The 26,529-nt window shown below is 48.9% G+C and overlaps 1 protein-coding gene across 6 annotated transcripts in view; it reads right to left on the bottom strand.

Moving 5' to 3' along the window:
* Positions 1 to 26,529, bottom strand: part of LOC129711466 (kazrin-like) — a 243,283-nt gene that overhangs the window by 95,427 nt on the left and 121,327 nt on the right. Inside the window, exon 1 of one of the 6 annotated variants that reach the window (XM_055659086.1) lies at positions 19,777 to 19,841. The exons of the other annotated variants lie outside the window; for them this stretch is intronic. Coding sequence (XP_055515061.1) covers positions 19,777 to 19,798 — 22 coding nt within the window. The 5' untranslated portion in view covers positions 19,799 to 19,841. Of the gene's footprint in view, positions 1 to 19,776; positions 19,842 to 26,529 lie in introns of those variants that run through there. 6 annotated transcript variants of the gene reach the window in all.

Genomic DNA, 26,529 nt, shown 5'->3' with positions numbered 1-26,529 from the left:
GAGTTACTCCAGCACTCTGTGAAACGTCACCTATCCATGTTCTCCACAGATGCTGCCTGACCCGCTGAGTTACTCCAGCACTCTGTGAAACGTCACCTATCCATGTTTCTCCACAGATGCTGCCTGACCCGCTGAGTTACTCCAGCACTCTGTGAAACGTCACCTATCCATGTTCTCCACAGATGCTGCCTGACCCACTGAGTTATGGTGCAGCAGCATCTATGAAGCTAAGGAAACAGGCAACGTTTCGGGCTGAAACCCTTCTGGAAATAGGCAACGTTTCTGGCCGAAACCCGGAAGGGTTTCGGCCCGAAACGTTGCCTATTTCCTTAGCTCCATAGATGCTGCTGCACCCGCTGAGTTACTCCAGCACTCTGTGAAACGTCACCTATCCATGTTCTCCACAGATGCTGCCTGACCCGCTGAGTTACTCCAGCATTCTGTGTTTTTCTGTGTTCATGTGTGAGCCTCGTCACTATCCACTGCGAATGTTGCCCGTAGCTACACAGCATCAGTTACTCTAGTGGTGAGACACAGCATGGAAACAGGCCCTTCAGCCCACCGAGTCCGTGCCGATCACCGATCACCGCATGTTAACACTATCCTGCACACATTAGAGACAATTTTACATTCATACTAAGCCAATTTACCTGCAAACCTGCACGTCTTTGGAATGTGGGAGGAAACCGGAGCTCCCACCTCCAGTTTAAATTCCATTTGGAATATTTTGGAGGACCAAGAAACCATGAACCAAGAACACCCACGCAGGTCACGGGGAGAACGTACAAACTCCCTACAGACAGCATCCATACTCAGGATGGAACCCGGATCTCTGGCGCTGTGAGGCAGCAACTCTACCGCTGAAAGGTCGAGGAACAGCTTCTTTCCGGCGGCTGTCACTCTACTAAACAACGTACCTCGGTGACTGCCAATCACCACCTCCCCCCCCGGACACTTATTATTTTTTTTAATTCAAATCGTTTGCTATGTCGCTCTTCAAGGGAGATGCTAAATGCATTTCGTTGTCTCTGTACTGTACACTGACAATGACAATTAAAATTGAATCTGAATCTGAATCTGAATGGCTGAGTCCCCCTAAACCACATTTCACCACATGATACAATGACGTTTCAAAGCGAGTATCAGATTATTAAAACCAATGATATTAAAAGAAACACACAATGTCCATTTAAAGGGCAAAGTCAGAAGAGTGAGAGGGAGAACTCAATGGTCAAGCTCTCTGTAGCCGTTATAGATTCTGTGTGTGATTAATGCAAGCTGGCTTGTGAAGTGAGACAGCCTGCCACTGGTTGACATTCCCACTCAACAGAGTTTCATATTGCTGCAATCACTGGTTGAGAACAGCACATTAGCAAGGATTAAGATCAGAGAATTTCATCAATTCTACACAGATCAGCTGCAAGAAACATAGCACCTGGTAATAAAACCCGCATTCCTGAAACGTTTTGTTTTGTTTAGAGATACAGCATAGAAACAGGCCATTCGGCCCATTGAGTCTGCACCGACCAGCGATCCCCTGCACATAAACACTATCCCACACACACTAGGGACAGTTTTTTAAACATTTTACATTGATACCAAGCCAATTAGATAGTTATATGGACGGGAAGGGAATGGAGGGTTATGGTCTGAGCGCAGGTATATGGGACTAGGGGAGATTATGTGTTCGGCACGGACTAGAAAGGTCAAGATGGCCTGTTTCCGTGCTGTAATTGTTATATGGTTATATAAGTAACCTACAAACCTGAACGGCTTTGGAGTGTGGGGGGGAAACCGAAGATCTCGGAGAAAAACCGCACAGGTCACGAGGAGAACGCACAAACTCCGTACAGACAGCACCCGTAGTCAGGATCGAACCGGGTCTCTGGCGCTGTGAGGCAGCAACTCTACCCGTTGCTCCACCGTGCCACCCTATCCTTGCTCTGCCTGCCCCCCTAATTCCAACACCGATACTTACTGTGGTTAATACAGGGCCACCTGTCTATTGTGTAGGAAGGATCTGCAGATGCTGGTTAAAATCGAAGATAGACACACAATGCTGGAGTAACTCAGCGTTTCAGGCAGCATCTCTGGAGAGAAGGAATGGGCGACGTTTCGGGTCGAGACCTTTAGTCTGAAGAAGGGTCTGGACCCGAATCGTCACCCATTCCTTCGCTCCAGAGATGATGCCTGACCCGCTGGGTTACTCCTGCATGTTGTGTCTATCCCCACACGCAGCCTGGAGCTGCCACTAATGTACCCGTACCAAGCTCATCACTCAGCTCAGCAGAACGCTTGCCTGTGCTTCATTACCCGCCCAGACTTATTAAAATAAACCCTGTGGCTGCAGCACAGCCTCCACTGAAGGCCTCATTTATCCAGATGTTTCTCAGTTAAACACTGCCTATCGGTTTCCACAATTGTGGCCCCAGAAATGAGATCTAAATACGAAATTTAGATTGGAAATTAAAATATCCGAGCTGCATTCAGATTCAGATTCAATTTTAATTGTCATTGTAAGTGTACAGTACAGAGACAACGAAATGCATTTAGCATCTCCCTGGAAGAGCGACATAGCAAATGATTTGAATAAATAATGATAAGTGTCCGGGGGGGGGGGGGGTGGCAGTCACCGAGGTACGTCATTCTGTCAACGTAATTCTGTCAGCTGGCAGCTGCTTTGACCAGTGGCATAGAGTTCAGGACATACAGGACATTCACAGCAGGCAGGGTGGTGCAGTGTTAGAGTTGCTGCCTTACAGCGCCAGAGACCCGGGCAGCTTCTCCCCTGCAACCATCAGGCTATTCAACACTACAACCTCCACATAGGATCCAATATACACTTTGGGGCATTATTTTTGACTTTTCACCACTGTTGTCGATTTAATTGTTTAGTTTAGAGATTCCAGCACGGAATCAGGCCCTTCGGCCCACCAAGTCCGTGCCAACCAGCGATCCCCGCACACTAATACTATCCTCCACACACTAGGGACGGTTTACAATTATACCGAGCAATTAACCTACAAACCTGCACGTCTTTGGAGTGTGGGAGGAAACCGGAGCGCCCTGAGAAAACCCACGCAGGTCACAGGGGAGAACGTGCAAACTCCGCACAGACAGTACCGATAGTCAGGATCGAACCCGGGAACTCTACCGCTGTGCCACCATTTGTCTGTATGTTTTTTAAAAATATATATACTGAACTTTTTTTGCTGTTTATTATGGGTTTTACAGAATAATTTGTTTAAATATCTGTTGTGTTGCAGTGTAAGAATATTATTGTTCTGTTTCGGGGCACATGACATAATACACTCTTGACTGTCCAGTGTACGTGTGTATGGATCGAGCTTGCGTGTGCAAAGTTACGTTAAAATCAGGGTACATAGTTTACTGGGACAGAATCACATGTTTTTAGTTAGTGGAACATATTAAAAACAAATTGATTTTTAGAACACATCATAAGTGTTAGGCCATTTGGCCCATCATTTGGCGGCACGGTGGCGCAGCGGTAGAGTTGCTGCCTCACAGCGCTAGAGACCCTGACTATGGGCACTGTCTGTACATAGTTTGTACCTTCTCCCCGTGACCTGCGTGGGTTTTCTCCGAGATCTTTGCTTTCCTCCAACACTCTAGTGGGTGTAGGATGGTGTTAGCGTGCGGGGATCGCTGGTCGTTGCAGACTCGGTGGGCCGAAGGGCCTGTTTCCGCGCTGCATCTAACTAAACTAAGTCACCTCTGCCACTCAATCATGGCTGGTAGACAAAAGTGCTGGAGAAACTCAGCGGGTGCAGCAGCATCTATGGAGTGAAGGAAATAGGCAACGTTTCGGGCTGAAACCCTTCTTCAGAAACGTTGCCCATTTCCTTCGCTCCACAGATGCTGCTGCACCTGCTGAGTTACTCCAGCACTTTTGTCTACCTTCGATTTTCCAGCATCTGCAGTTCCTTCCTAAACATTCAATCATGGCTGATCTATCTCTCCCTCCTGACCCTCTGGTCTCCTGCCTTCTCCCCTGTAACCCCCACCACCTGACACCAGGTATTTCATCCAGATACATTCTGAGGTGGGACAGGGTTTGGAGAAGAGGCAATGGGCCTACAACTCTTGCCACTAACTTACAGCTGGGGCCAAAGCTCGCGATACTCAGACTCCAACACAATGGCCCCAGCGGGTTAGTCCAACAATAACAAGGGACGGGCAGAACAATGTTAATCTTCTGCAAATGTTTGGTTTTGAATGTCAATGGGGAGCTGGGTTTCGTTGAAAGGTTTTTGCGGAGTAATCACATTGAATGTAAAGTGACACCCACGCATTCACGTCGAGAGGCTGCAGGCAATGCTAAAGTGACAGCTATCATATTTCACTGAATGTTGCCCCTGTGAATAGCGCTGAAGAAAGTTTGAATAATGTAACCAGGAATGACATTTCTCTACACTTTAGTCAATGCCGATATTCAGCTTAGCTCAATGATTTCAAACCCCACAGCGTTTGGTGCTCTGCTATACTATAGGATTCTAGCACAAAATCTAGACGGACACTAGGTTAAAAATTAACTTGCATTAGGTGCACTAGGATTTGTTTCTTTCATTGATCTGTATATGATTATTTTTTGCTCTAGGTGCCTATATAATAACTCAAGCTGGAAGTATTCATGTTATGGTGCTATACAAATGCAAGTCTAAGTCTAGCACAGACCATGCGCAGCCCAGACCATCACACAAACCAAAGGCCGACAAAAATCTGGAGAAACTCAGCGGGACAGGCAGCATCTATGGAGCGAAGGAATGGGTGACGTTTCGGTTCGAGACCCTTCTTCAGACTGATGTGGGAGTGGGCGGAAAGCCTACACCAGGGACAATTTTTGTAACATACATATACCAAGCCAATGTATAGAAACATAGAAATTAGGTACAGGAGTAGGCCATTCGGCCCTTTGAGCCTGCACCGCCATTCAATATGATCATGGCTGATCATCCAACTCAGTATCCCGTACCTGCCTTCTCTCCATACCCTCTGATCCCCGTGGCCACAAGGGCCACATCTAACTCCCTCTTAAATACAGTATCTACAAACCTGTACGTCTTTGGATTGTGGGAGTAAAACCCACGCAGGTCACGGGGAGAACGTACAAACTCCGCACAGACAGCAGCCGTCGTCGGGATCGAACCTGGGGCTCTGGCGCTGTGAGAGCTGTATGGCAGCAACTCTACCACTGTGTCACCCATATTAAGGATTAAATCCAGGTAAAACATTGAAGGTGGCATTGATGGTACCTCCATTACAGCCCTGTCCCACGGTACGAGTTCATTCCAAGAGCTCTCCCGTGTTTGACCTGATTCGAACTCGGAGATTTACGGTAACGGCCACTCGTCGGTACTCGGGGCTCTCGTGGACATTTTTCAACGTTTTGAAAAATCTTCATTAGTCTTCCCGTGCTCACCTGCCGTTAGCGAGTCTTCCCGAGTACCTGCCGTTAGCGTTACGAGCCGCTGAGAGACGTCCCCGAGCTCCGACGTACCCGCTACGTTCATTCTCCGTGCTTACCACGAGATTATGAGATTTTTTTTAAACTCGGGAGAGCTCTTGACATGAACTCGTACCGTGGGACAGGGCCTTCAGTATTTTAACTGTGTACTGGAAAAGAGCACACACAGAGATTGGGCTAAATGATCTGAAATGGAGCAGTAATAGCTCGACCAGGTTGAGAGAAGGTGATTTAATGGATGTAGACTGTTGTAAACAGTTGCTCGCAGGCAGATCAATGTCAGAACAATGGGCGGCATTGAGAGAGCAGCGAAGCTTCAGATTCCAACTGTAGACCTCCATAGATGCAGAGGATCACACCTGGCGGGATGAACCAGGTGCGACAGACACGGACAGTTTGTGGCATGTACAAGGTGCTGCGGTCTAATTAAACTGGAAACTAGCAAGTTACAAAGCATGCATGGAAACTCCAAGGCAAAGGCTAAAGGGCCTGTCCCACCAGCAAGCGGCCTGCATGCAGCAAGCGCGACCAAACCGGACGTGGGGGCCGCGCGGAGTGACGTGAAGTTCGAGCGAAGTCCGCGGGAAGTTCGCGCGTGACGTATGGTGTATGCCCGTCGAGGCGGCTGCGGGCCTAGGCGGGCCGTTCCGGCGCGGAATATTTAAACACGGTCAGTTTCTCGGAGCCCCGCGCGATGTCGGGACCAGCTCCGCACAACTCCATACGGCTCCGGCGATCGAAGTGGGACCGGCCCCACGAGGACATACGGCTCAAGCGACCACGTTAGGTCGCGCTTGCCGCATGGAGTCGCATGCTCGTGGGACAGGCCCCTTAAGGCCACTTACGCGATATTTTTTGGCAACTTGCCGGCACTCGTGCATATATACGCCAAAGTTTTTCAAAATGTCGAAAATCCAGCGGCGACCAGGAAAAGGTACGACTCTTTGGGCGACTACTCGCCACCGTAGAAGCGTTACCTTTTTGGCGGGTAGTCATCCAAAGAGTCGTACCTTTCTCTGGTCACCGCTGGATTTTGTTTTTTTTTGTTGTTTTTTTTGCACTCAACATTTATTAACAAGACAAAGTACACGTACAAACAAGATCTACAAATCATATAGCATCTGTCAGCATCACATCAAATCATCTTAGCGTTCTGTCGTACAAGCACCAGATTCACCGGCACCTAAGCAAGCTCACCAAATCATGTCCTTCATCAATCTTGGCAGTTGAAGTAATACTGGTCGATGTCCACATAATGTTGAAAGCATCAGTCCTTAACTGGAGGTAGACAAAAATGCTGGAGAAACTCAGCGGGTGCAGCAGCATCTATGTGGAGCGAAGGAAATAGGCAACGTTTCGGGCCGAAACCCTTCCGGGTTTCGGCCCGAAACGTTGCCTATTTCCAATGTTGCCTATCTCCTTCGCTCCATAGATGCTGCTCCAGCATTTTTGTCTACCTTCGATTTTCCAGCATCTGCAGTTCCTTCTTAAACACCAAGTCCTTAACTGGAATTTAGCTGATATACTTTCCATCTAATATAAACTTTTCAGTCTTTCCCTCCACTGTTGAACATTTGGTGGCTTTCCATTTCTCCATGACACTGCAATCATCTTCTTTGCAATCAACAGCAACACCCCAAGCAAGTATTTCTGATTTTTGGTGCCATTATCTATCATTATTGGGGAATCCTTCTTATAGAAACTTACAAAATTCTTACGGGGTTGGACAGGCTAGATGCAGGAAGATTGCTCCCGATGTTGGGGAAGTCCAGGACAAGGGGTCACAGCTTAAGGATAAGGGGGAAATCCTTTAAAACCGAGATGAGAAGAACTTTTTTCACACAGAGAGTGGTGAATCTCTGGAACTCTCTGCTGCAGAGGGTAGTCGAGGCCACAGTTCATTGGCTATATTTAAGAGGGAGTTAGATGTGGCCCTTGTGGCTAAGGGGATCAGGGGGTATGGGGAGAAGGCAGGTACGGGATACTGAGTTGGATGATCAGCCAAAAACTCAGCGGGTGCAGCAGCATCTATGGAGCGAAGGAAATAGGCAACGTTTCGTCCCGAAACCCTTTGGGTTTCGACCCGAAACGTTGCCTATTTCCTTTGGGTTTCGGCCCCATTTGAGGCCAGTTGAGGCCAGTTCATTGGCTATATTTAAGAGGGAGTTAGATGTGGCCCTTGTGGCTAAGGGGATCAGAGGGTATGGAGAGAAGGCAGGTACGGGATACTGAGTTGGATGATCAGCCATGATCATATTGAATGGCGGTGCAGGCTCGAAGGGCCGAATGGCCTCTACTCCTGCACCTAATTTCTATGTTTCTATGAAGCATGGATTTTCAACGTTTCGAAAATTTTCAGCGACCTGCCGCGACTATGACGGGTGCCGGCAAGTCGACAAAAAAAAATTGTGTAAGGCTCTTAAGATGCTCTACAAAATAAAGGTTTATAGGTGGGGAAAGAATCAGAAAGGAAAGGGTGGATCCACAGCAAAAATCAAAATAGCAGCAAGCGTACAAGACGTGATATTGAGACGTTTATAAGATTATGAGATGCATAAACAGGGTGGACAGTCAGAGCCTTTTTCCCAGGTTTTAGTTTAGTTTGGAGATACAGCGCGGTAACAGGCCATTCGGCCCACCGAGTCCGCACCGATCCTGTACACTAACACTATCCCACGCACAAAACAAAATTACCAAAGCCAATTAACCGACAAACCTGGAGTGCGGGAGGAAACCGAAGATCTCGGAGAAAACCCACGCAGGTCACGGGGAGAACGTGCAAACTCCGTGTGGACGGCACTGGTAGTCGGGGTCAAACCCGGGTCTCTGGCGCTGAGAGGCAGTAGCTCTACCCCTGCGCCACCGTGCGGCCCAAATGTCAAGAGGCCTCAGATTTAGGGGTGAGATGGGTAAACTTTAAAGATTCAGATTCAGATTCAATTTTAATTGTCATTGTCAGTGTACAGTACAGAGACAAGGAAATGCATTTAGCATCTCCCTGGAAGAGCGACATAGCAAATGATTTGAATAAATAATAATAAGTGTCCGGGGGGGGGGGGGGTGATTGGCAGTCACCGAGGTACGTTGTTGAGTAGAGTGACAGCCGCCGGGAAGAAGCTGTTCCTCGACCTGCTGGTTCGGCAACGGAGAGACCTGTAGAGCCTCCCGGATGGTAGGAGGGTAAACAGTCCATGGTTGGGGTGAGAGCAGTCCTTGGCGATGCTGAGCGCCCTCCGCAGACAGCGCTTGCTTTGGACAGACTCAATGGAGGGGAGCGAGGAACCGGAGATGCGTTGGGCAATTTTCACCACCCTCTGCAATGCCTTCCGGTCGGAGACAGAGCAGTTGCCATACAGGACGACAGATAGCACAATGGGCTAAGAGTTCGGCTGGCGACCGGAAGGTAGCCGGTTCAAATCCCGCTTGGAGTGCATACTGTCGTTGTGTCCTTGGGCAAGACACTTCACCCACCTTTGCCTGTAATGGAATGTTACGGCGGCAGGCGCGGGCACACCGCGACGCCCTGTGTCTCCCTTTCAAAGGAGATGCTAAAAATGCATTTCGTTGTCTCTGTACTGTACACTGACAATGACAATAAATTGAATCATCATTTCATTTCATACTGTAAAGGAGGTGTGATCGGCAAGTTTTGTTTTTCCACAGAGGGTTTGTGGAGTAAGATGTTGCCAGGGGTGGAGGTGGTGGAGGCTGATAGTGTTTGAGAGGCTTTTAGATAGGCATCTGGATGTGTGTGTGTGTAGGCAGAAGTGACTAGGGTCGGCACAGACACCATGGGCCGAATGGCCTGTTCCTGTCCAAAGTTCTGAATGAATAATTTGCAAAAGGTTTTTAGTCATTGAGATGTGAGGGGGAGAGGGGGAGAGAGGGGGGAGAGGGGGGGAGAGGAGAGAGAGAGAGAGAGAAGCCAAGTCAGGGGCTAACATCTATAAAAGTGGACAAGCTGCCAAGCTCAGATAAAATGCTTCCCACGTTCTTAAAAGAAAGCGAAGAAATAGTTCCCAGTATCATCTTCATTTATAGGTGTTTGGCAAAATCCCAAATGACAAAATGAAGTAGAAAGGAAAAGCTGAGTAAACCAATAGCAAGTGACAAGCAGGATTAAAGATGGATACAGAGGCAAAAGGGATAATGGGAGCCAGGATCTGTTTATTTGGCTGGCGGATTCAGCAGAGTTCCTCAGGGCTCGATACTCAGCCGTTTTTGTTTGTTTTTGTGATCCAATTACAAAGATGAATTTACATTTAACTGTCGACTCCACAATTGTAACTGGGGGAGCAAAATCTGGCAGTAACGGGAAGGAAAAATGTTCCAGACGGTCAAAGTATCATTAGATTGCGCAGCGGGTAGAGTTGCTGCCTCACAGCGCTGGAGACCCGGGTTCCATCCTGACTACGGGCGCTGTCTGTACGGAGTTTGTACGTTCTCCCCGTGACCGTGTGGGTTTTCTCCAAGATCTTCGGTTTCCTGCTGCAGTTCTACTGCAGTTGTACAGGGTCTTGGTGAGACCACACCTGGAGTATTGCGTACAGTTTTGGTCTCCAAATCTGAGGAAGGACATTATTGCCATAGAGGGAGTGCAGAGAAGGTTCACCAGACTGATTCCTGGGATGTCAGGACTGTCTTATGAAGAAAGACTGGATAGACTTGGTTTATACTCTCTAGAATTTAGGAGATTGAGAGGGGATCTTATAGAAACGTACACAATTCTTAAGGGGTTGGACAGGCTAGATGCAGGAAGATTGTTCCCGATGTTGGGGAAGTCCAGGACAAGGGGTCACAGCTTAAGGATAAGGGGGAAATCCTTTACAACTGAGATGAGAAGAACTTTTTTCTCACAGAGAGTGGTGAATCTCTGGAACTCTCTGCCGCAGAGGGTAGTCGAGGCCACAGTTCATTGGCTATATTTAAGAGGGAGTTAGATGTGGCCCTTGTGGCTAAGGGGATCAGAGGGTATGGAGAGAAGGCAGGTACGGGATACTGAGTTGGATGATCAGCCATGATCATATTGAATGGCGGTGCAGGCTCGAAGGGCCGAAAGGCCTCTACTCCTGCACCTAATTTCTATGTTTCTATTCCAAAGACGTACAGGTTTGTAGATTAATTGGCTTGGTAAAATTGTACGCAATTTGCCCTAATGTGTGTAGGATAATATTAGTGTGTGGGGATCGCTGGTCGGTGCAGACTCAGTGGTCCACTGGGCCTGTTTCCGCGTTGTATCTCTAAACTAAACTAAAAAGACTTGGTGGGCACAAAGGTGGCGAATGGCCTTTGAATTGGAGAAGTGTAATCATTTAAGGCAAACTGAAGAATGCATGATAATCCAGGACAAACAGACTCAGGAATAGTTGCTTTCCGAGAATGATAACTACTATTAATTCTAATTCACACATGCACTGACTTCACTGCCCAACACGGACTTCCATCTGTATATATGTATATATGTATATATGTATGTAGCGCCGCAGAAATTGTGCACCTATTCCCCCCCCCTCCCCTCTCCCTTCTGTTTTTTGTTTTTTCTGTTTCTTGTTTTTTGTGCTAAATTGTATGTATGCACTGAGTACGAGCAGCTTTCAGTTTCACTGTACATGTATAGTGACAATAAATGGCATATATATATATAAAGGGTAGAATTAGCTAAGTTTGGAGATACAGCATGGAAACAGGCCCTTCGGCCCACCGAGTCCGTGCTGGCCATCGATCGCCCCCTACACTAGTCCTATGTTATCCCACTTTTGCACCCTACACACTAGCGGCAATTAACCTACAAACCAGCACACCTTTGGGGTGTGGGAGGAAACCGGAGCACCCGGAGCAAACCCACGCGGTCCCAGCGGGAACATACCAACTCCGCACAGACAGACAGCACCCGTAGTTCAAGATCAAACCCGGGCGCTGTGGGGCAGCAACTCTACCATTGCACCACCATGGCTCAGTAGGGACTGTGACTGTACGGATTATACACACACAACTGGAATAACAAAATATGGCCGCACTCAGAGGGAAGAATGTTATACCATCAACAGACTGGATGGGCACAAAGGCGGCGAATGGTGTTCAATTTTGAGAAGTAATATAATGAAGTCAAAGTCAAAGTCAAATTTTATTTGTCACATGCACCTGAAGGTGCAGTGAAATAAATTAACCTACAAACCTACAAAGGCAAACAAGGGAAGCACAATAAATGGTGGAATAATCTACTATTCTAATCCCAGATTCCGGGACAATCTCTTCCGAGCTGTTACCAGGTAACTGAACCATCCCACCACAACCAGAGAGCTGCCCTGAACTACTATCTACTTCATTGGTGACCCTTGGACTATCTTTGATCGGACTTTACCTTGCACTAAACATTATTCCCTTATCATGTACATGTACACTGTAAACGGCTCGATTGTAATTGTGTATTGTCTTTCCGCTGACTGGTTAGCACGCAACAAAAGCTTTCCGCTGTACCTCGTGACAATAAACTAAACTGAACTGAATAGAAAAGGTTGAGAGGAACAGAAGGTTCTAGGATTGAAAAGCCACAAATCCCTGCAGTCAGATAGACAATGTGATTAAAATGGATTTGTGGAGACTCTATTTTATTGATCGGAGCTTGAATACGCAAGCTGGAGAGGTCACGCGGGAACAGTAGCAAACATTATCTGTCGTCTAACCAATACATTCAAGTCATGGTCAACACATTGCAGGCAGCTTGTGAAAGCTGTAGAGATAATGCAAGGGTGATCTGCAAAGATGTTAACAGAGGTGAAGAATTATTATGAGAAAAACTAATCTAGGAACAAATTGGACTGAGGGGAGATTTCACAGAGTATATTAAATTATTATTAGAGAGGTTAAATATTATGGACACATTTCCTTCAACAGAGGTTTCAGTAAATAACTATTATTTAATAGTTCAAGGGGAGTTGAAACATTACTTCTCTCTGCTTATAAGGGATATAAAGGGAGACGTGAAAATGCAGATGCTGGAATTGAGAGCAAAGCACAAAGTGCTGGAGGAACTCAGCGGGTCAGCCCGCAACAGGGGCGGGGATGGACAGGAGGCGTTTTGGGTCATAGAAACATAGAAATTAGGTGCAGGAGTAGGCCATTCGGCCCTTCGAGCCTGCACCGCCATTTAATATGATCATGGCTGATCATCCAACTCAGTATCCCGTACCTGCCTTCTCTCCATACCCTCTGATCCCCTTGGCCACAAGGGCCACATCTAACTCCCTCTTAAATATAGCCAATGAACTGGCCTCAACTACCCTCTGTGGCAGAGAGTTCCAGAGATTCACCACTCTCTGTGTGAAAAAAGTTCTTCTCATCTCGGTTTTAAAGGATTTTCCCCCTTATCCTTAAGCTGTGACCCCTTGTCCTGGACTTCCCCAACATCGGGAACAATCTTCCTGCATCTAGCCTGTCCAACCCCTTAAGAATTTTGTAAGTTTCTATAAGATCCCCTCTCAATCTCCTAAATTCTAGAGAGTATAAACCAAGTCTATCCAGTCTTTCTTCATAACGGTCGAGACCTTTATATTCAGACGGACATCGAGCCAGTGTTGCTGAACCGATTCATATTTGGATGGTTGTCACGTACACCTGGGCACAATGGAATCATTGTTGACACAGGTAGGCGGATGGATTTGAGGGATATTGATGGCATGAAGGGGTTGTATTGTAGTGTGGCACTCAGATTACAGACCTTGCCGAACGCACAGCGGGAACAAAAGAGCAGAACGACCTTCTGTCTCTGTGCCCTAACTTTGCTAGATGAATGGTGAGAGGCAGAAATCCTCACTGCATTTTGAATGTTTAAGAAGGGAACTGCAGATGCTGGAAAAATCTGGTAGGCAAAAATGCTGGAGAAACTCTGCAGGTGAGGCAGCATCCATGGAGTGAAGGAATAGGTGACGTTTCGGGTCAGTCTGAAGAAGGGTTTCTGCCCGAAACGTTGCCTATTTCCTTTGCTCCATAGATGCTGCTGCACCCGCCGAGTTCCTCCAGCACTTTTGTCTACCTTCGATTTTCCAGCATCCTCACCCTGAACACCGGCGTTCCACAGGGCTGTGTGCTGAGCCCCCTCCTCTCTACTCCCTCTTCACCTATGACTGCACACCTGTACATGGTACTAACACCATCATCAAGTATGCAGATGATACAATGGTGATTGGCCTCATCAGCAACAACGATGAGCTGGCCTACAGGGAGGAGGTCCAGCACTTAGCAGCATGGTGCGCTGACAACAACCTGGCCCTTAACTCCAAGAAGACCAAGGAGCTCATTGTAGACTTCAGGAAGTCCAGAGGCGGCACGCACACCCCCATCCACATTAACGGGACGGAGGTGGAACGTGTTTCTAGCTTCAGGTTCCTGGGAGTCAACATCTCCGATGACCTCTCTTGGACCCACAATACCTCTACTCTGATCAAGAAGGCTCACCAGCGTCTCTTCTTCCTGAGGAGACTGAAGAAGGTCCATCTGTCTCCTCAGATCCTGGTGAACTTCTACCGCTGCACCATCGAGAGCATCCTTACCAACTGCATCACAGTATGGTATGGCAACTGCTCTGTCTCCGACCGGAAGACATTGCAGAGGGTGGTGAAAATTGCCCAACGCATCACCGGTTCCTCGCTCCCCTCCATTGAGTCTGTCCAAAGCAAGCGCTGTCTGCGGAGGGTGCTCAGCATCGCCAAGGACTGCTCTCACCCCAACCATGGACTGTTTACCCTCCTACCATCCGGGAGGCGCTACAGGTCTCTCCGTTGCCGAACCAGCAGGTCGAGGAACAGCTTCTTTCCAGCGGCTGTCACTCTACTCAACAACGTACCTCGGTGACTGCCAATCACCACCCCCCCCCCCCGGACACTTATTATTATTTATTCAAATCGTTTGCTATGTCGCTCTTCAAGGGAGATGCTAAATGCATTTCGTTGTCTCTGTACTGTACACTGACAATGACAATTAAAATTGAATCTGAATCTGAAGTTCCTTCTTAAACAAATCCGCTATCTTCAAGAGCCCTATCTAGCTCTCTCTTGAAAGTATCCAGAGAACCGGCCTCCACCGCCCTTTGAGTCAGAGAATTCCACAGATTCACCACTCTCTGGGTGTCACATTGACCAAAACATCCGCGTAAACCATTCAGCCCGGCACAGCAGTCCAAGGTACAACGTGACAAATAGCGTGTCTTGTGTAACATTGAGCCATTCCAATATTTTTAAGTTTACAAGCTGCAGGAACATTCACACATTCACTAAACCACAAGACTGCCCACATCAAGGCAGTGTGTAGAGTGCTCTCCTGAAGTTACAAACACCCATCTCATTCTCCCTCCCCTTTGAAGCTTTGAGTTTCTCTGCAACACATTAGTTCCACGGCCAATATTGCCCATGGCTGGTACCATCTACACAATACCACCTGTTACAAAAAAATAAGACACAGTGCTGGAGTAACTCAGCAGATCAGGAAGCATCTCTGGGGAAGATTGATTTGGGGGGGGGGGGGGGGAGAAAACAGGAAGAGCAGTTGTCATGGGACAAAGCCTGGCCTCTGGGAGGTGGAGAGACACAACCTGCTGGAGTAACTCAGCGGGTCAGGCAGCATCTCTGGGGAAAAGACACAGGTGGCGTTTCGGGTCGAGACCCTTCTTCAGATTCGTCACCACCCGAAACGTCACCTACTCACAAGTTCACACCTTATATGAGTGGAATTAGGCCATTTGGCCCATCAAGTCTACTCCGCCATTCAATCATAGCTGATCACTGCCTTTCAAGAGAGAGAGTTAGATTTAGCTCTTTGGGCTAAGGGAATCAAGGGATGTGGGGGAAAAAGCCAGAAAGGGGAACTGATTTTTGGATGATCAGCCTTGATCATTTTGAATAGCTTGAAGGGCTGAATTACCTACTTCTGCACCTATTTTCTCTGTTTCTAATCCCATTTTCCTGCTTCTCCCCATTACCCTTGACACCCGTTCTAATCAAGAATTTGTCTATCTCTGCCCTAAAAATATCCACTGACTTGGCCTCCACAGCCCTCTGCGGCAATGAGTTCCACAGATTAACTACCCTCTGACTAAAGAAGTTCCTCCTCACCTCCTTTCTAAAAGAGAGCCCTTTAAATCTGAGGCTGTGACCTCTGGTCCGAGACTCTCCCACCAGTGGAAACATCCTCTCCATCTCCACTCTATCTATGCCTTTCATTATTCTGTAAGTTTCAATGAGGTGGCCCCCCATTAAACCTTCTAAACTCCAGCGAGTACAGGCCCAGACTCTTCTCTCCACAGATGCTGCCTGACCCGCTGAGTTACTCCAGCATGTTGTGACTCTCATTGGTGTAAACCAGCATCTGCAGTTCCTTCCTACACAGATGGGAAGTGGATGGAGGTGAGGGGGGGGTTTTGACTGGCAGATGGATGGGCAAAGGCTAAAAGACAAAAGGTAGTGAGATATGAGGTGTTAAATGTGAAGCCAAAGGAAGGAATATAGGTGGGAGGTGAGGGGGAGGGTAGGGAAAGTTAAAGGACAAGAGCTTCCAGTTCTTTGTTGAATATGTTTATTGGCCAAGTATGTACACATACAATGAATTTGCCTTGGTGCTCCACTTGCAAGTAACAACACCACATATAGTAAACCATTAAGAATAAAACATAAAACATTAAAATATTAAGAATAAAACATTATAGTTTAAACACGTGACTGGAATAAAATACCAGAGCAAAAGGAGGCTACAGACTTTTGGTTATTGAGTAGAGCTACTGCTCGTGGAAAATAATAGCTGTTTTATGTCTGGCTGTAGGCTGTTTCCAGAGGGAATTGCTTCAAAGAGTTTGTGGTAAGGGTGAGAGGGGTCAGAGATAATCTTACCTGCTCGCTTCCTGGCCCTTGCAGAAAGGAGGTGAGGAGTAAACTCTTTAGTTAGAGGGTAGTTAATCTGTGGAACTCATTGCCGCAGAGGGCTGTGAGGCCAAGTCAGCGGATATTTTAAGGCAGAGATAGACACATTTTTGATTAGAATGGGGGGGAGGTTGTAGCCAACAACCTTCTCAGCTGATCAGCTATTCTACCTCCACCAAGCATTAACTCCAGAATCACACATACAACTGGAATATTTCAGTGGGATATTTAACTGCGCATGGCATGACCACTGTGGCCATGGTGTTTACGAACTCTACCACACATTCATCTTGCCAAAGATCATCAGGATGATACTGGAGCTAAAAATAATATGTTTTGGCAACTCTCAACAGATGTCAAAATACATGGGATAGTACATGCCCTTCAGCCCACAATGTCCATGCCAAACAGGCCCTTCAACCCACAATGTCACATGTCGAACATGATGCCAAGATAAACTAATCTCCTCTGCCTGCCTCAGAATTTGGCCATTCGGCCCATCAAATGTACTCCGCCATTCATCGAGGTTGAGATCTATCTCTCCCTCTCAACCCTTCTCCCCATAATCTTTGACACCCGTACTAATCAAGAATTTGTCAATCCATGCCTTAGAAATACCCAATGAATTCCACAAAGGTAGACAAAAATGCTGGAGAAACTCAGCGGGTGAGGCAGCATCTATGGAGCGAAGGAATAAGTGACGTTTCGGGTCGAGACCCTTCTTCGAAGGAATAGGTGACGTTTCGGGTCGAGACCCTTCTTCGAAGGAATAGTTGACGTTTCGGGGCGAGACCCGAAACGCCACCTATTCCTTCGCTCCATAGATGCTGCCTCGCCCGCTGAGTTTCTCCAGCATTTTTGTCTACCTTCAATTTTTCCAGTATCTGCAGTTCTTTCTTAAACAACGAATTCCACAGATTCACCACCCTCCGACTACAGAAACTCCTTCTCATCTCCTTTCTAAAGTTAGGATGTGCACTTAGAATATTTCAGTAGAATATTTAACTAGGCATACCATCATGTTCTCAACTTCACCACACACATTCATCTTGCAAAAAATCGTCGATATGATACTGGAGCCAGAAAACTAAACGATACACCAACTATACAACAAACATTCTCATGACAGGCAGAGGATAAGGTGCTGAGGGAAAATTAATTGAACCATTCAGTTTACAAGGTTAATTCCCAGGATGGCGGGACTGTCATTTGCTGAGAGAATGGATCAGCTGGGCTTGTACACTCTGGACTTTAGAAGGATGAGAGGTTATCTCATTGAAACATATAAGATTGTTAAGGGCTTGGACACACTAGAGGCAGGAAACATGTTCCCGATGTTGTGGGAGTCCAGAACCAGGGGCCACACACAGTTTAAGAATAAGGAGTAAGGCATTTAGAACGGAGATGAGGAGACACTTTTTCCCACAGAGAGTGGTGAGTCTGTGGAATTCTCTGCCTCAGAGGGCGGTGGAGGCCGGTTCTCTGGATGCTTTCAAGAGAGAGCTAGATAGAGCAGCTCTTAAAAATAGCGGAGTCAGGGGATATGGGGAGAAGGTAGGAACAGGGTACTGATTGTGGATGATCAGCCATGATCACATTGAATGGCGGTGCTGGCTCGCCAAGGACCAAATGGCCTACTCCTGCACCTATTGTCTATTGATTAAGGGAGTTGATCAAATTGGCAATACTATTTCCTCAGGAGACCGGAGGAGAAGTCAGGAGCTTAAAATTAAAGTCAGGAATTAGGTCCTCACACAAAAAGGGGTGGGAATCTGGGACTCTGCGCCCCAGAAGGTTGCGGGGGGGCTGATGGAAAATGGAAAATAAAACTAATTGAAATAATTATGCGTGAGAGGTGGAGAAGTGTGAGAGGTGGAGGCAAGGTGAGCAGATGGGACGGGACTGGACAGGTGAGATCCAGGGGGTAGGTAGTAAGTAGAGGGGCAGAGTGGCAGAGATGTAGGGAGGTTAGTAGAGAGAGGGGCGGAATGCCAGAGATCCAGGGAGGTAGTTAGTGTAGTGGGGTGGAGTGGGCGATCCAGGTGATGGTAGAGGGGCAGAATGGCCGTGATACGGAGGGATAGTAGAGGGGTGGAGTGTCCGATCTAGGAATTGTAGAGGGGCAGAATGGCTGTGATCCAGAGGGATAGTAGAGGGGTGGAGTGGCCGCTCCAGGTGATGGTAGAGGGGCAGAATGGCCGTGATTTAGAGGGATAGTAGAGGGGTGGAGTGTCCGATCTAGGAATTGTAGAGGGGCAGAATGGCTGTGATCCAGAGGGATAGTATAGTAGAGGTGGAGTGGCTGATCCAGGAGGTGGTAGAATTGAGTAGAGGGGTGGAGTGGCCTATCTAAGAGCTAGTAGAGGGGAAGAATGGCCGTGATACAGAGGGATAGTATAGTAGAGATGGAGTGGCTGATCCAGGTGATGGTAGAATTGAGTAGAGGGGTGGAGTGGCCTATCTAAGAGGTAGTAGAGGGGCAGAATGGCCGTGATCCAGAGGGATAGTAATGGGGTGGAGTGGCTGATGTAGGGGTAGTATAGTAGAGGGGCGGAGTGGCCTCAGCCCATTGCCAGCGGTGCCGGGCGGGATGCGGGGCCGGGGGAGAGCGGGCCGGCGGCGGCACCGGGACTACGCGAGGCCGCGGCGGAGGCAGGTCCGGTCCCCAGGTGTAGGCCGCTCCCGCCCGGGCCTCGGGTCCACCTGCAGCCCCGGCCCCAGGCCTCTCCCCCCCGGCACCGGCACTACCCCAGCCCGCGGTCTCCACCTGCAGCCCCGACAACACAGGCCCCGACACCGGCTACAGCCCCGCCCGCCCCGGCACACACTCTCTCCCTCTCTCCTTCCCTCTCTCCTCCCTCCTTTCCTTTCTCCTTCCCTCTCTCCCTCCCTCCATCTCCTTCTCTCTCTCTCTCTCTCCTTCACCCTTTCTCCTTCCCTCTCTCCCCTTCCTTCACTCTCCTCTTTCTCCTTCCCTCTCTCCTCCCCTCCTTCTCCCGGAAGTCCTTCCCCTTCCCTCTCGCCTTCACCCTCGCTCCCTCCCGGCCGGAGACCTTCTCTTCCTTTCTCCTTCTCCCTCCCTCCCTCTCTCCTCTCTCTCCTTCCCCCTTCCCTCTCTCCTTCCCTCTATCTCTCCTTCTCCTTCCCCCTCTCTCTCTTCCCTCTCTTTCCCCTCCCTCCTCTCCTTCCCTCTCTCCTTCTCTCTCTCCCCCTTCTCTCCCTCTTCTTCCATCTCCCTCTCTCCTTCCCACTCTCTTTCTCCTTCCTTCTCTCTCTCTCCTCCTTATTCTCTCCTTCCCCTTCCCTCTCTCCTTCCCTCTCTCTCCTTCTCCTTCCCTCTCTCTATCTTCCCTTCCCTCTCTCCCCGCCTCCACCAACACTCACCGTCCTCCCTGTCGGACTTCATGGCGGCGCCAGGCCCCTGTGTGTGTGTGTGTGGGGAGGGAGGGAGGGAGGGAGGGAGCTCCTCTGTCTCCGTGTCCCCGCCCGCAGCTCCTCCCCGGCCTCAGCTCCACCTGAGCCACAGCCAGGCGGGGAGGGAGAGGAGAGGAGAGAGGAGAGGAGAGGGGAGAGGAGAGAGGAGAGAGGAGAGGAGAGGAGAGGGGAGGGGAGGAGAGGGGAGGGGAGAGGAGAAGAGAGGGGAGGAGAGGAGAGGAGAGGGGAGGGGGAGGGAGAGGAGAAGAGGGGAGAGGAGAGAGGGGAGGAGGGGGATGGAGAGGAGAGGGGAGGGGAGAGAGAGAGGAGAGAGGAGAGGGGAGAGGAGGAGGGGAGGGGGGAGAGGGGAGAGAGGAGAGAGGAGAGGAGAGGGGGAGGGAGAGGGGAGGGGAGGGGAGAGGAGAGGAGAGGAAATGGGAGGAGAGGAGAGGGGAGGGGAGGAGAAGGGAGGAGAGGGGAGGGGGGAGGAGAGGGGAGGGGAGGGGAGAGGGGGAGAGGAGATGGGATATGGGAGGGGGGAGGGGGGGGGAGGGGAGGGGAGGGGAGAGAGGATAGGGGAGGGGGGGAGAGAGGGAGAAGAGGGGAGAGGAGGAGGGGGAGAGAGGAGAGAGGAGGGGAGAGGGGAGAGAGGAGAGAGGAGAGGAGGTCAAGTCAAGTTTATTTGTCACATACAAAAACGAGATGTGCAGAGAAATGAAATGTGAATCTGTGGGAGGAGAGGAGAGGAGGGAGGATGAGAGGAGAGGGGAGAGGAGAGGAGAGGAGAGGAGAGGAGAGGAGAGGAGCGAGAGGGAGAGGAGAGGAGAGGAGAGAGGAGAGGAGAGGGAGGAAAATGAGGGAAAGAGGAGGAGAGGAGCGGGGAGGAGAGGAGAGGAGAGGAGAGGAGAGGGGAGAGGAGAGAGAGGAGAGGGAGAGGAGAGGGAGGAGAGGAGAGGAGAGGAGAGGAGAGCGGAGGGAGAGGAGAGGAGAGGAGAGGAGAGGAGAGAGGAGAGGAGAGGAGAGGGGGAGAGGAGAGGAGAGGAGAGGAGAGGGGAGAGAGGAGAGAGGAGAGGAGATAGGAGAGAGGAGAGGGAGAGGGGAGAGGGGAGAGGGGAGGGGAGGGGAGAGGGGAGAGGAGAGGAGAGGGAGGGGAGAGGAGGGGAGAGGAGGGGAGAGGAGAGGAGAGAGGAGGGGAGAGGGGAGGGGAGGAGGGGAGGGGAGGAGAGGGGAGGGGAGGGGAGGGGAGAGAGGAGAGGAGAGGAGAGGAGAGGGGAGAGGGGAGAGGGGAGAGGAGGAGAGAGGAGAGGAGAGGAGGGGAGAGAGGGAGAGAGAGGAGAAGAGAGGGGAGGAGAGGAGAGGAGAGGAGAGGGGAGGAGAGGAGAGGAGGAGAGGGGAGGGGAGAGAGGAGAGGGGAGGAGAGGAGAGGAGAGGGGAGAGGAGAGGAGAGGAGAGGAGAGGAGAGGAGTCTGTGCTGGACTCTAATCCCATCCCACAGCCTGTGTGTGTGTGTGTCCTCTTTGTCCCTGGCAGTTCACCCATCACCTTGCATGTATAGTCTAACCAGGCTCCTCACCCCCACACTAGCTCCAGCTTTATTTGTATCTATCTTCATTTTAAACCAGCATCTATCTCCCTATCTATCTGCAGTTCCTTCTGACACACACTTCTCACCCACAATGACAGCCCCACTCTCACTCTCTGCTGCTGAACATTAAGCCAACCTGTGTAAGAAGAGAACTGCAGATGCTGGTTTAAACTGAAACATAGAAACATAGAAAATAGGTGCAGGAGTAGAGGCCATTCGGCCCTTCGAGCCTGCACCGCCATTCGATATGATCATGGCTGATCATCCAACTCAGTATCCTGTACCTGCCTTCTCTCCATACCCCCTGATCCCTTTAGCCACAAGGGCCACATCTAACTCCCTCTTAAATATAGCCAATGAACTGGCCTCAACTACAAGATATGGAAGACAGACACAAAATGCTGGAGTAACCCAGCGGGACAGGCAGCATCTCTGGAGAGAAGGAATGGGTGACGTTTCAGGTCGAGACTCTTCTTCAGACCGAGTCAGGGGAGAGGGAGACAGAGATAAGGTGTGAAAACAAGAGATCAAAGGGAACAAAGGTCAAGGAGAACATTGTTCTTCAGTCTGAAGAAGGGACTCGACCCGAAATGTCACCCCTTCCTTCTCTCCAGGGATGCTGCCTGTCCTGCTGAGTTACTCCAGCTTTTTGTGTCTATCTTCAGATCATCTCCTTTGATCTCTCATTTTCACACCTTATCCTTCCATATCTTTGTGTCTCCCTCTCCCCTGACTCTCACGCTGAAGAAGGGTGTCGACCTAAAAATGCCACCTGTTCCTTCCCTCCAGAGATGCTGCCTGACCCGTTGAGTTACTCCAGCAACTTGTGTCCGTCTTCAGTGTAAACCAGCATCTACAGTTCCTTCCTGCACCTTGCAGGTATTATTCAACCAGAGACCTCTCCCCTACACGGCCAGTCCCAGTACTGCTGCTGAACATTAAGGCATCCCCTCAAAGGGAAGGGATATATTTAAAGTCCCATTATAGTTCATAAGTTTAAGGGGAGGGGAGGGGAGAGGAAAGAATTAATAGGAACCTGAGGGGTAACTTCTTTACACAAAGAGTGGTGGATATATGGAACGAGCTGCCAGAGGAGGTAGTTGAGGCTGGGACTACCACAACATTTAAGATGCAGACAGGTCCATGGACAGGACAGGTTTAGAGGGATATTTAGGTGAGACTAGCGTAGATGGGACATGTTGGTCAACATAGGCAAAACGGGCCGAATGGCCTGTTTACACAATTTATGACTACAAAGATAGCCCAAGTGTCTTTAATGAGGTAGATAGAGCAGTCCTGGACTACTATCCACCTCATTGGAGACTCTCTGTACTATCTTTAATTGAATTTTGTTGGACTTTATCATGCATTAAACGTTATTCCCATTATCGAGTATCTGTACACTTTAGACGGCTGGATTGTAATCATATAGTCTTTCCACGCAGGTGACAAAAAATCTAAACCAATCTCCTCATCCCATGAGTGGCAATGCTGCTATGTGTAATATATAACACCAGCGATATTGAATGTACAAACACTAAGACTGCACCAAGAGTTTTGCACGGTTTTTTCCTTTGTATATTATTTTATTCAGAGAGTGGTAGCGGCGTGGAATGAGCTTCCAGTGGAAGTGGTGTCGGCAGGTTCATTGGTATCATTTAAAAATAAATTGGATAGGCATATGGATGAGAAGGGAATGGAGGGTTATGGTATGAGTGCAGGCAGGTGGGACTAAGGGGAAAAAAAAATTTGTTCGGCACGGACTTGTAGGGCCGAGATGGCCTGCTTCCGTGCTGTAATTGTTATATGGTTATATTGCAAATAGTTCATTTTCGAAATATTAAAAAAAAGACAGAGTTAGTGAAGTAGCTGCAGCTCTTTATACTCCAGGGGTGAAGCTGCCATTATGTTGGGTCTGGTTTACATTTGGATAAGTGGCTGGCTGTGCTGTGAAGGCAGTAGTGCTGACTCGGGGCTTTGATGTTGAGAAGGTGCCTGCTGACACCTGAATCCCGGAATTGGGCGTTGTCAAAGGCCAGTGCAAAGATCTTGCTTTTTTATTGGACATTTGTTAACCTGGTGGAGTGTGACGATGCTTTACTGCACCTGTAATGCTGTCAAAAAGTGGCAGGCATGTTGTGAAATATGCCAATTTGTGCAGAGCAAGTTTTTATAAACAGCAAGGGAAAATGACCAGGCTGCTGCTCCCAACCTCCCCGTGACCTTGGCACTGGCATGGATACTAGTTCCGTTTAGTTTAGAGATACAGCGTGGAAACAGGCCCTTCGGCCCCACTGAGCCCGCCCCGACCAACAATCCCCGCACACTAACACTATCCTACACACACTAGGGACAATTTTACAATTACACCAAGCCAATTAACCTACAAACCTGCGCTTCTTTGGAGTGTGGGAGGAAAATGAAGATCTCGGAGAAAACCCACGCAGGTCACAATAGACAACAGGTGCAGGAGTAGAGGCCATTCCGCCCTTCGAGCCAGCACCGCCATTCAATGTGATCATGGCTGATCATCCCCAATCAGTACCCCGTTCCTGCCTTCTCCCCATATCCTCTGACTCTCCTATTTTTAAGAGCCCTATCTAGCTCTCTCTTGAAAGCATCCAGAGAACTGGCCTCCACCACCCTCAGAGGCAGAGAATTCCACTCTCCACACTCTCTGTGAGAGAAAGTGTTTCCTCGTCTCCGTTCTAAATGGCTTACTCCTTATTCTTAAACTGTGTGGCCCCTGGTTTGGGACTCCCCCAACATCGGGAACATGTTTCCTGCCTTTGGTGTGTCCAAGCCCTTAACAATCTTATATGTTTTCAATGAGATCCCCTCTCATCCTTCTAAACTCCAGAGTATACAAGCCCAGCCGCTCCATTCTCTCAGCATATGACAGTCCCGCCATCCCGGGAATTAACCTTGTAAACCTACGCTGGGCTCCCTCAATAGCAAGAATATGGGGAAAACGTACAAACTCCGTACAGACAGCGCCCGTAGTCAGGATTGAACCCGGGTGACTGGCGCTGTGAGGCAGCAACTCTACCCACCGTGCCCCCCTGCCATCCCTGTTGGCCATAATATCCTTGCTGTTCAGAAATAGCGTCATTGAATGATTTTGGACAGAACCAGCTCAAAAAGACAGCATCGTTTCAGCTCCACTACTGCACAGAAGTGGCTTTATATACGCACTGCCTCCGGGCATGAGCTTGTGTTTAAGAAGGAACTGCAGATGCTGGAAAATCGAAGGTAGAGAAAAGTGCTGGAGAAACTCAGCGGGTGCAGCAGCATCTATGTGGAGCGAAGGAAATAGGCAACGTTTGCCTATTTCCTTCGCTCCATGCAAAGAGTTGAACAATCTCCACTATAGGAAATAGGCAACGTTTTGGGCCGAAACCCTTTGGGTTTCGTCCCGAAACGTTGCCTATTTCCTTCGCTCCACATAGATGCTGCTGCACCCGCTGAGTTTCTCCAGCACTATGGAGCTAAGGAAATAGGCAACGTTTTGGGCCGAAACCCAAAGGAAATAGGCAACGTTTCGGGCCGAAACCCGAAGGGTTTTGGCCCGAAACGTTGCCTATTTCCTTCGCTCCATAGATGCTGCTGCACCCGCTGAGTTTCTCCAGCACTTTTGTAGATAGAGTCTGAAGAAGGGTTTCGTCCCGAAACGTTGCCTATTTCCTTCGCTCCACAGATGCTGCTGCACCCGCTGAGTTTCTCCAGCACTTTTGTTTACCAGCTGAGATCCTTCTCCTGACTCACTGCAACAACAAAACGCATTTACGCTCTTGCAAACATTTTTGAGTACTCGAATTCCACATGGATATCTAAACGGGCCCAGCAGTCCATGTGCACTGATGACTTTAAAATATCAATAACATGATGAGGATTACTCATAATTTGTGCAAGTGTAATAAGTCAGTTTGCTGCTTATTAGCCTCACTGCACCGACTGCAACGTTGTCCCTTGTTGCCACAATCACACAATGAGAGGTCGCGTACCAGTGGTAAGAAGCAATTAGTGTTTTGCTGGGTTTCTGGCAGCGGGAAATTGGAGAATCCTAGCCCTGGGCCCGATGATGCGAGGACTGGCTATGCCTGCTACAATCATATTGTGTCACAGACACAGACACAGAAGAAGGGTTTCGGCCCGAAACGTTGCCTATTTCCTTCGCTCCATAGATGCTGCTGCACCCGCTGAGTTTCTCCAGCTTTTTTGTGTAACCTTCCAGTCTCCAAATAAACTGTGCAATGGTTCAGCTGCTGCCCCACAGCGCCAGAGGCCCGGGTTCCACCCTGTGCGGAGTTTGCACGTACTCCCTCTGAAGGTGTGGGTTTCCTCCGGGTGCACCGTTCTCCCCCTCACGTCTCAAAAAACAGGTGGGTTTGTCGGGTATTTGGCCCTCTGCAAAATTGCCCCTGGTGTGTAGGGAGTCCAATCCAATCCAATCCAACTTTATTTGTTAAGCACTTTAAGACAACCAATCTTGACCAAAGTGCTGTACAGAAGAATAAACAAGACATCATAAACAGACAACATAACAGAACAGAACATAACAGCTCACATAAAGCACAAAAATTACATATGAAATACAACATTAAATTAAAAGACATAAAACATGAGTAAAAATAATAACCGCGCAATAAAGCAATCAAAAAAGAAATTGGAGTGGATGAGAAAGAGGCATAACATGGAACCAGTGGGAACCGGTGATCAAGAAGGAACTGCAGATGCTGGAAAATCGAAGGTAGACAAAAATGCTGGAGGAACTCAGCGGGTGCAGCAGCGTCTATGTGGAGCAAAGGAAATAGGCAACGTTTCTGAGTTTCTCCAGCACTTTCAACCAGCAGGTTGAGACCACACCTGGAGGACAGGTACAAAGGCCATCTATCTACCTGCAAGAGTGATGGTGTTGAAACCACGGAAGGTGAGGTGGGTGGTTTCAACACCCGAAACGTTGCCTATTTCCTTTGGGTTTCGGTCCGAAACGTTGCCTATTTCCTCCGCTCCATAGATGCTGCTGCACCCGCTGAGTTTCTCCAGCACTTTTGACTACTTTTGTGAACCGGTGATCAATTTTATCCGCACGGAAGCATGACCTGCACTTCTTTGGATCGTGGGAGGAAACGGGAGAT

This window comes from Leucoraja erinacea, chromosome 30 (assembly GCF_028641065.1).
Source record: "Leucoraja erinacea ecotype New England chromosome 30, Leri_hhj_1, whole genome shotgun sequence".
NCBI lineage: Eukaryota > Metazoa > Chordata > Chondrichthyes > Rajiformes > Rajidae > Leucoraja > Leucoraja erinaceus.
The sequence above is the reverse complement of the archived record's forward strand: the minus strand, read 5'-3'. Positions and strand labels throughout refer to the sequence as shown.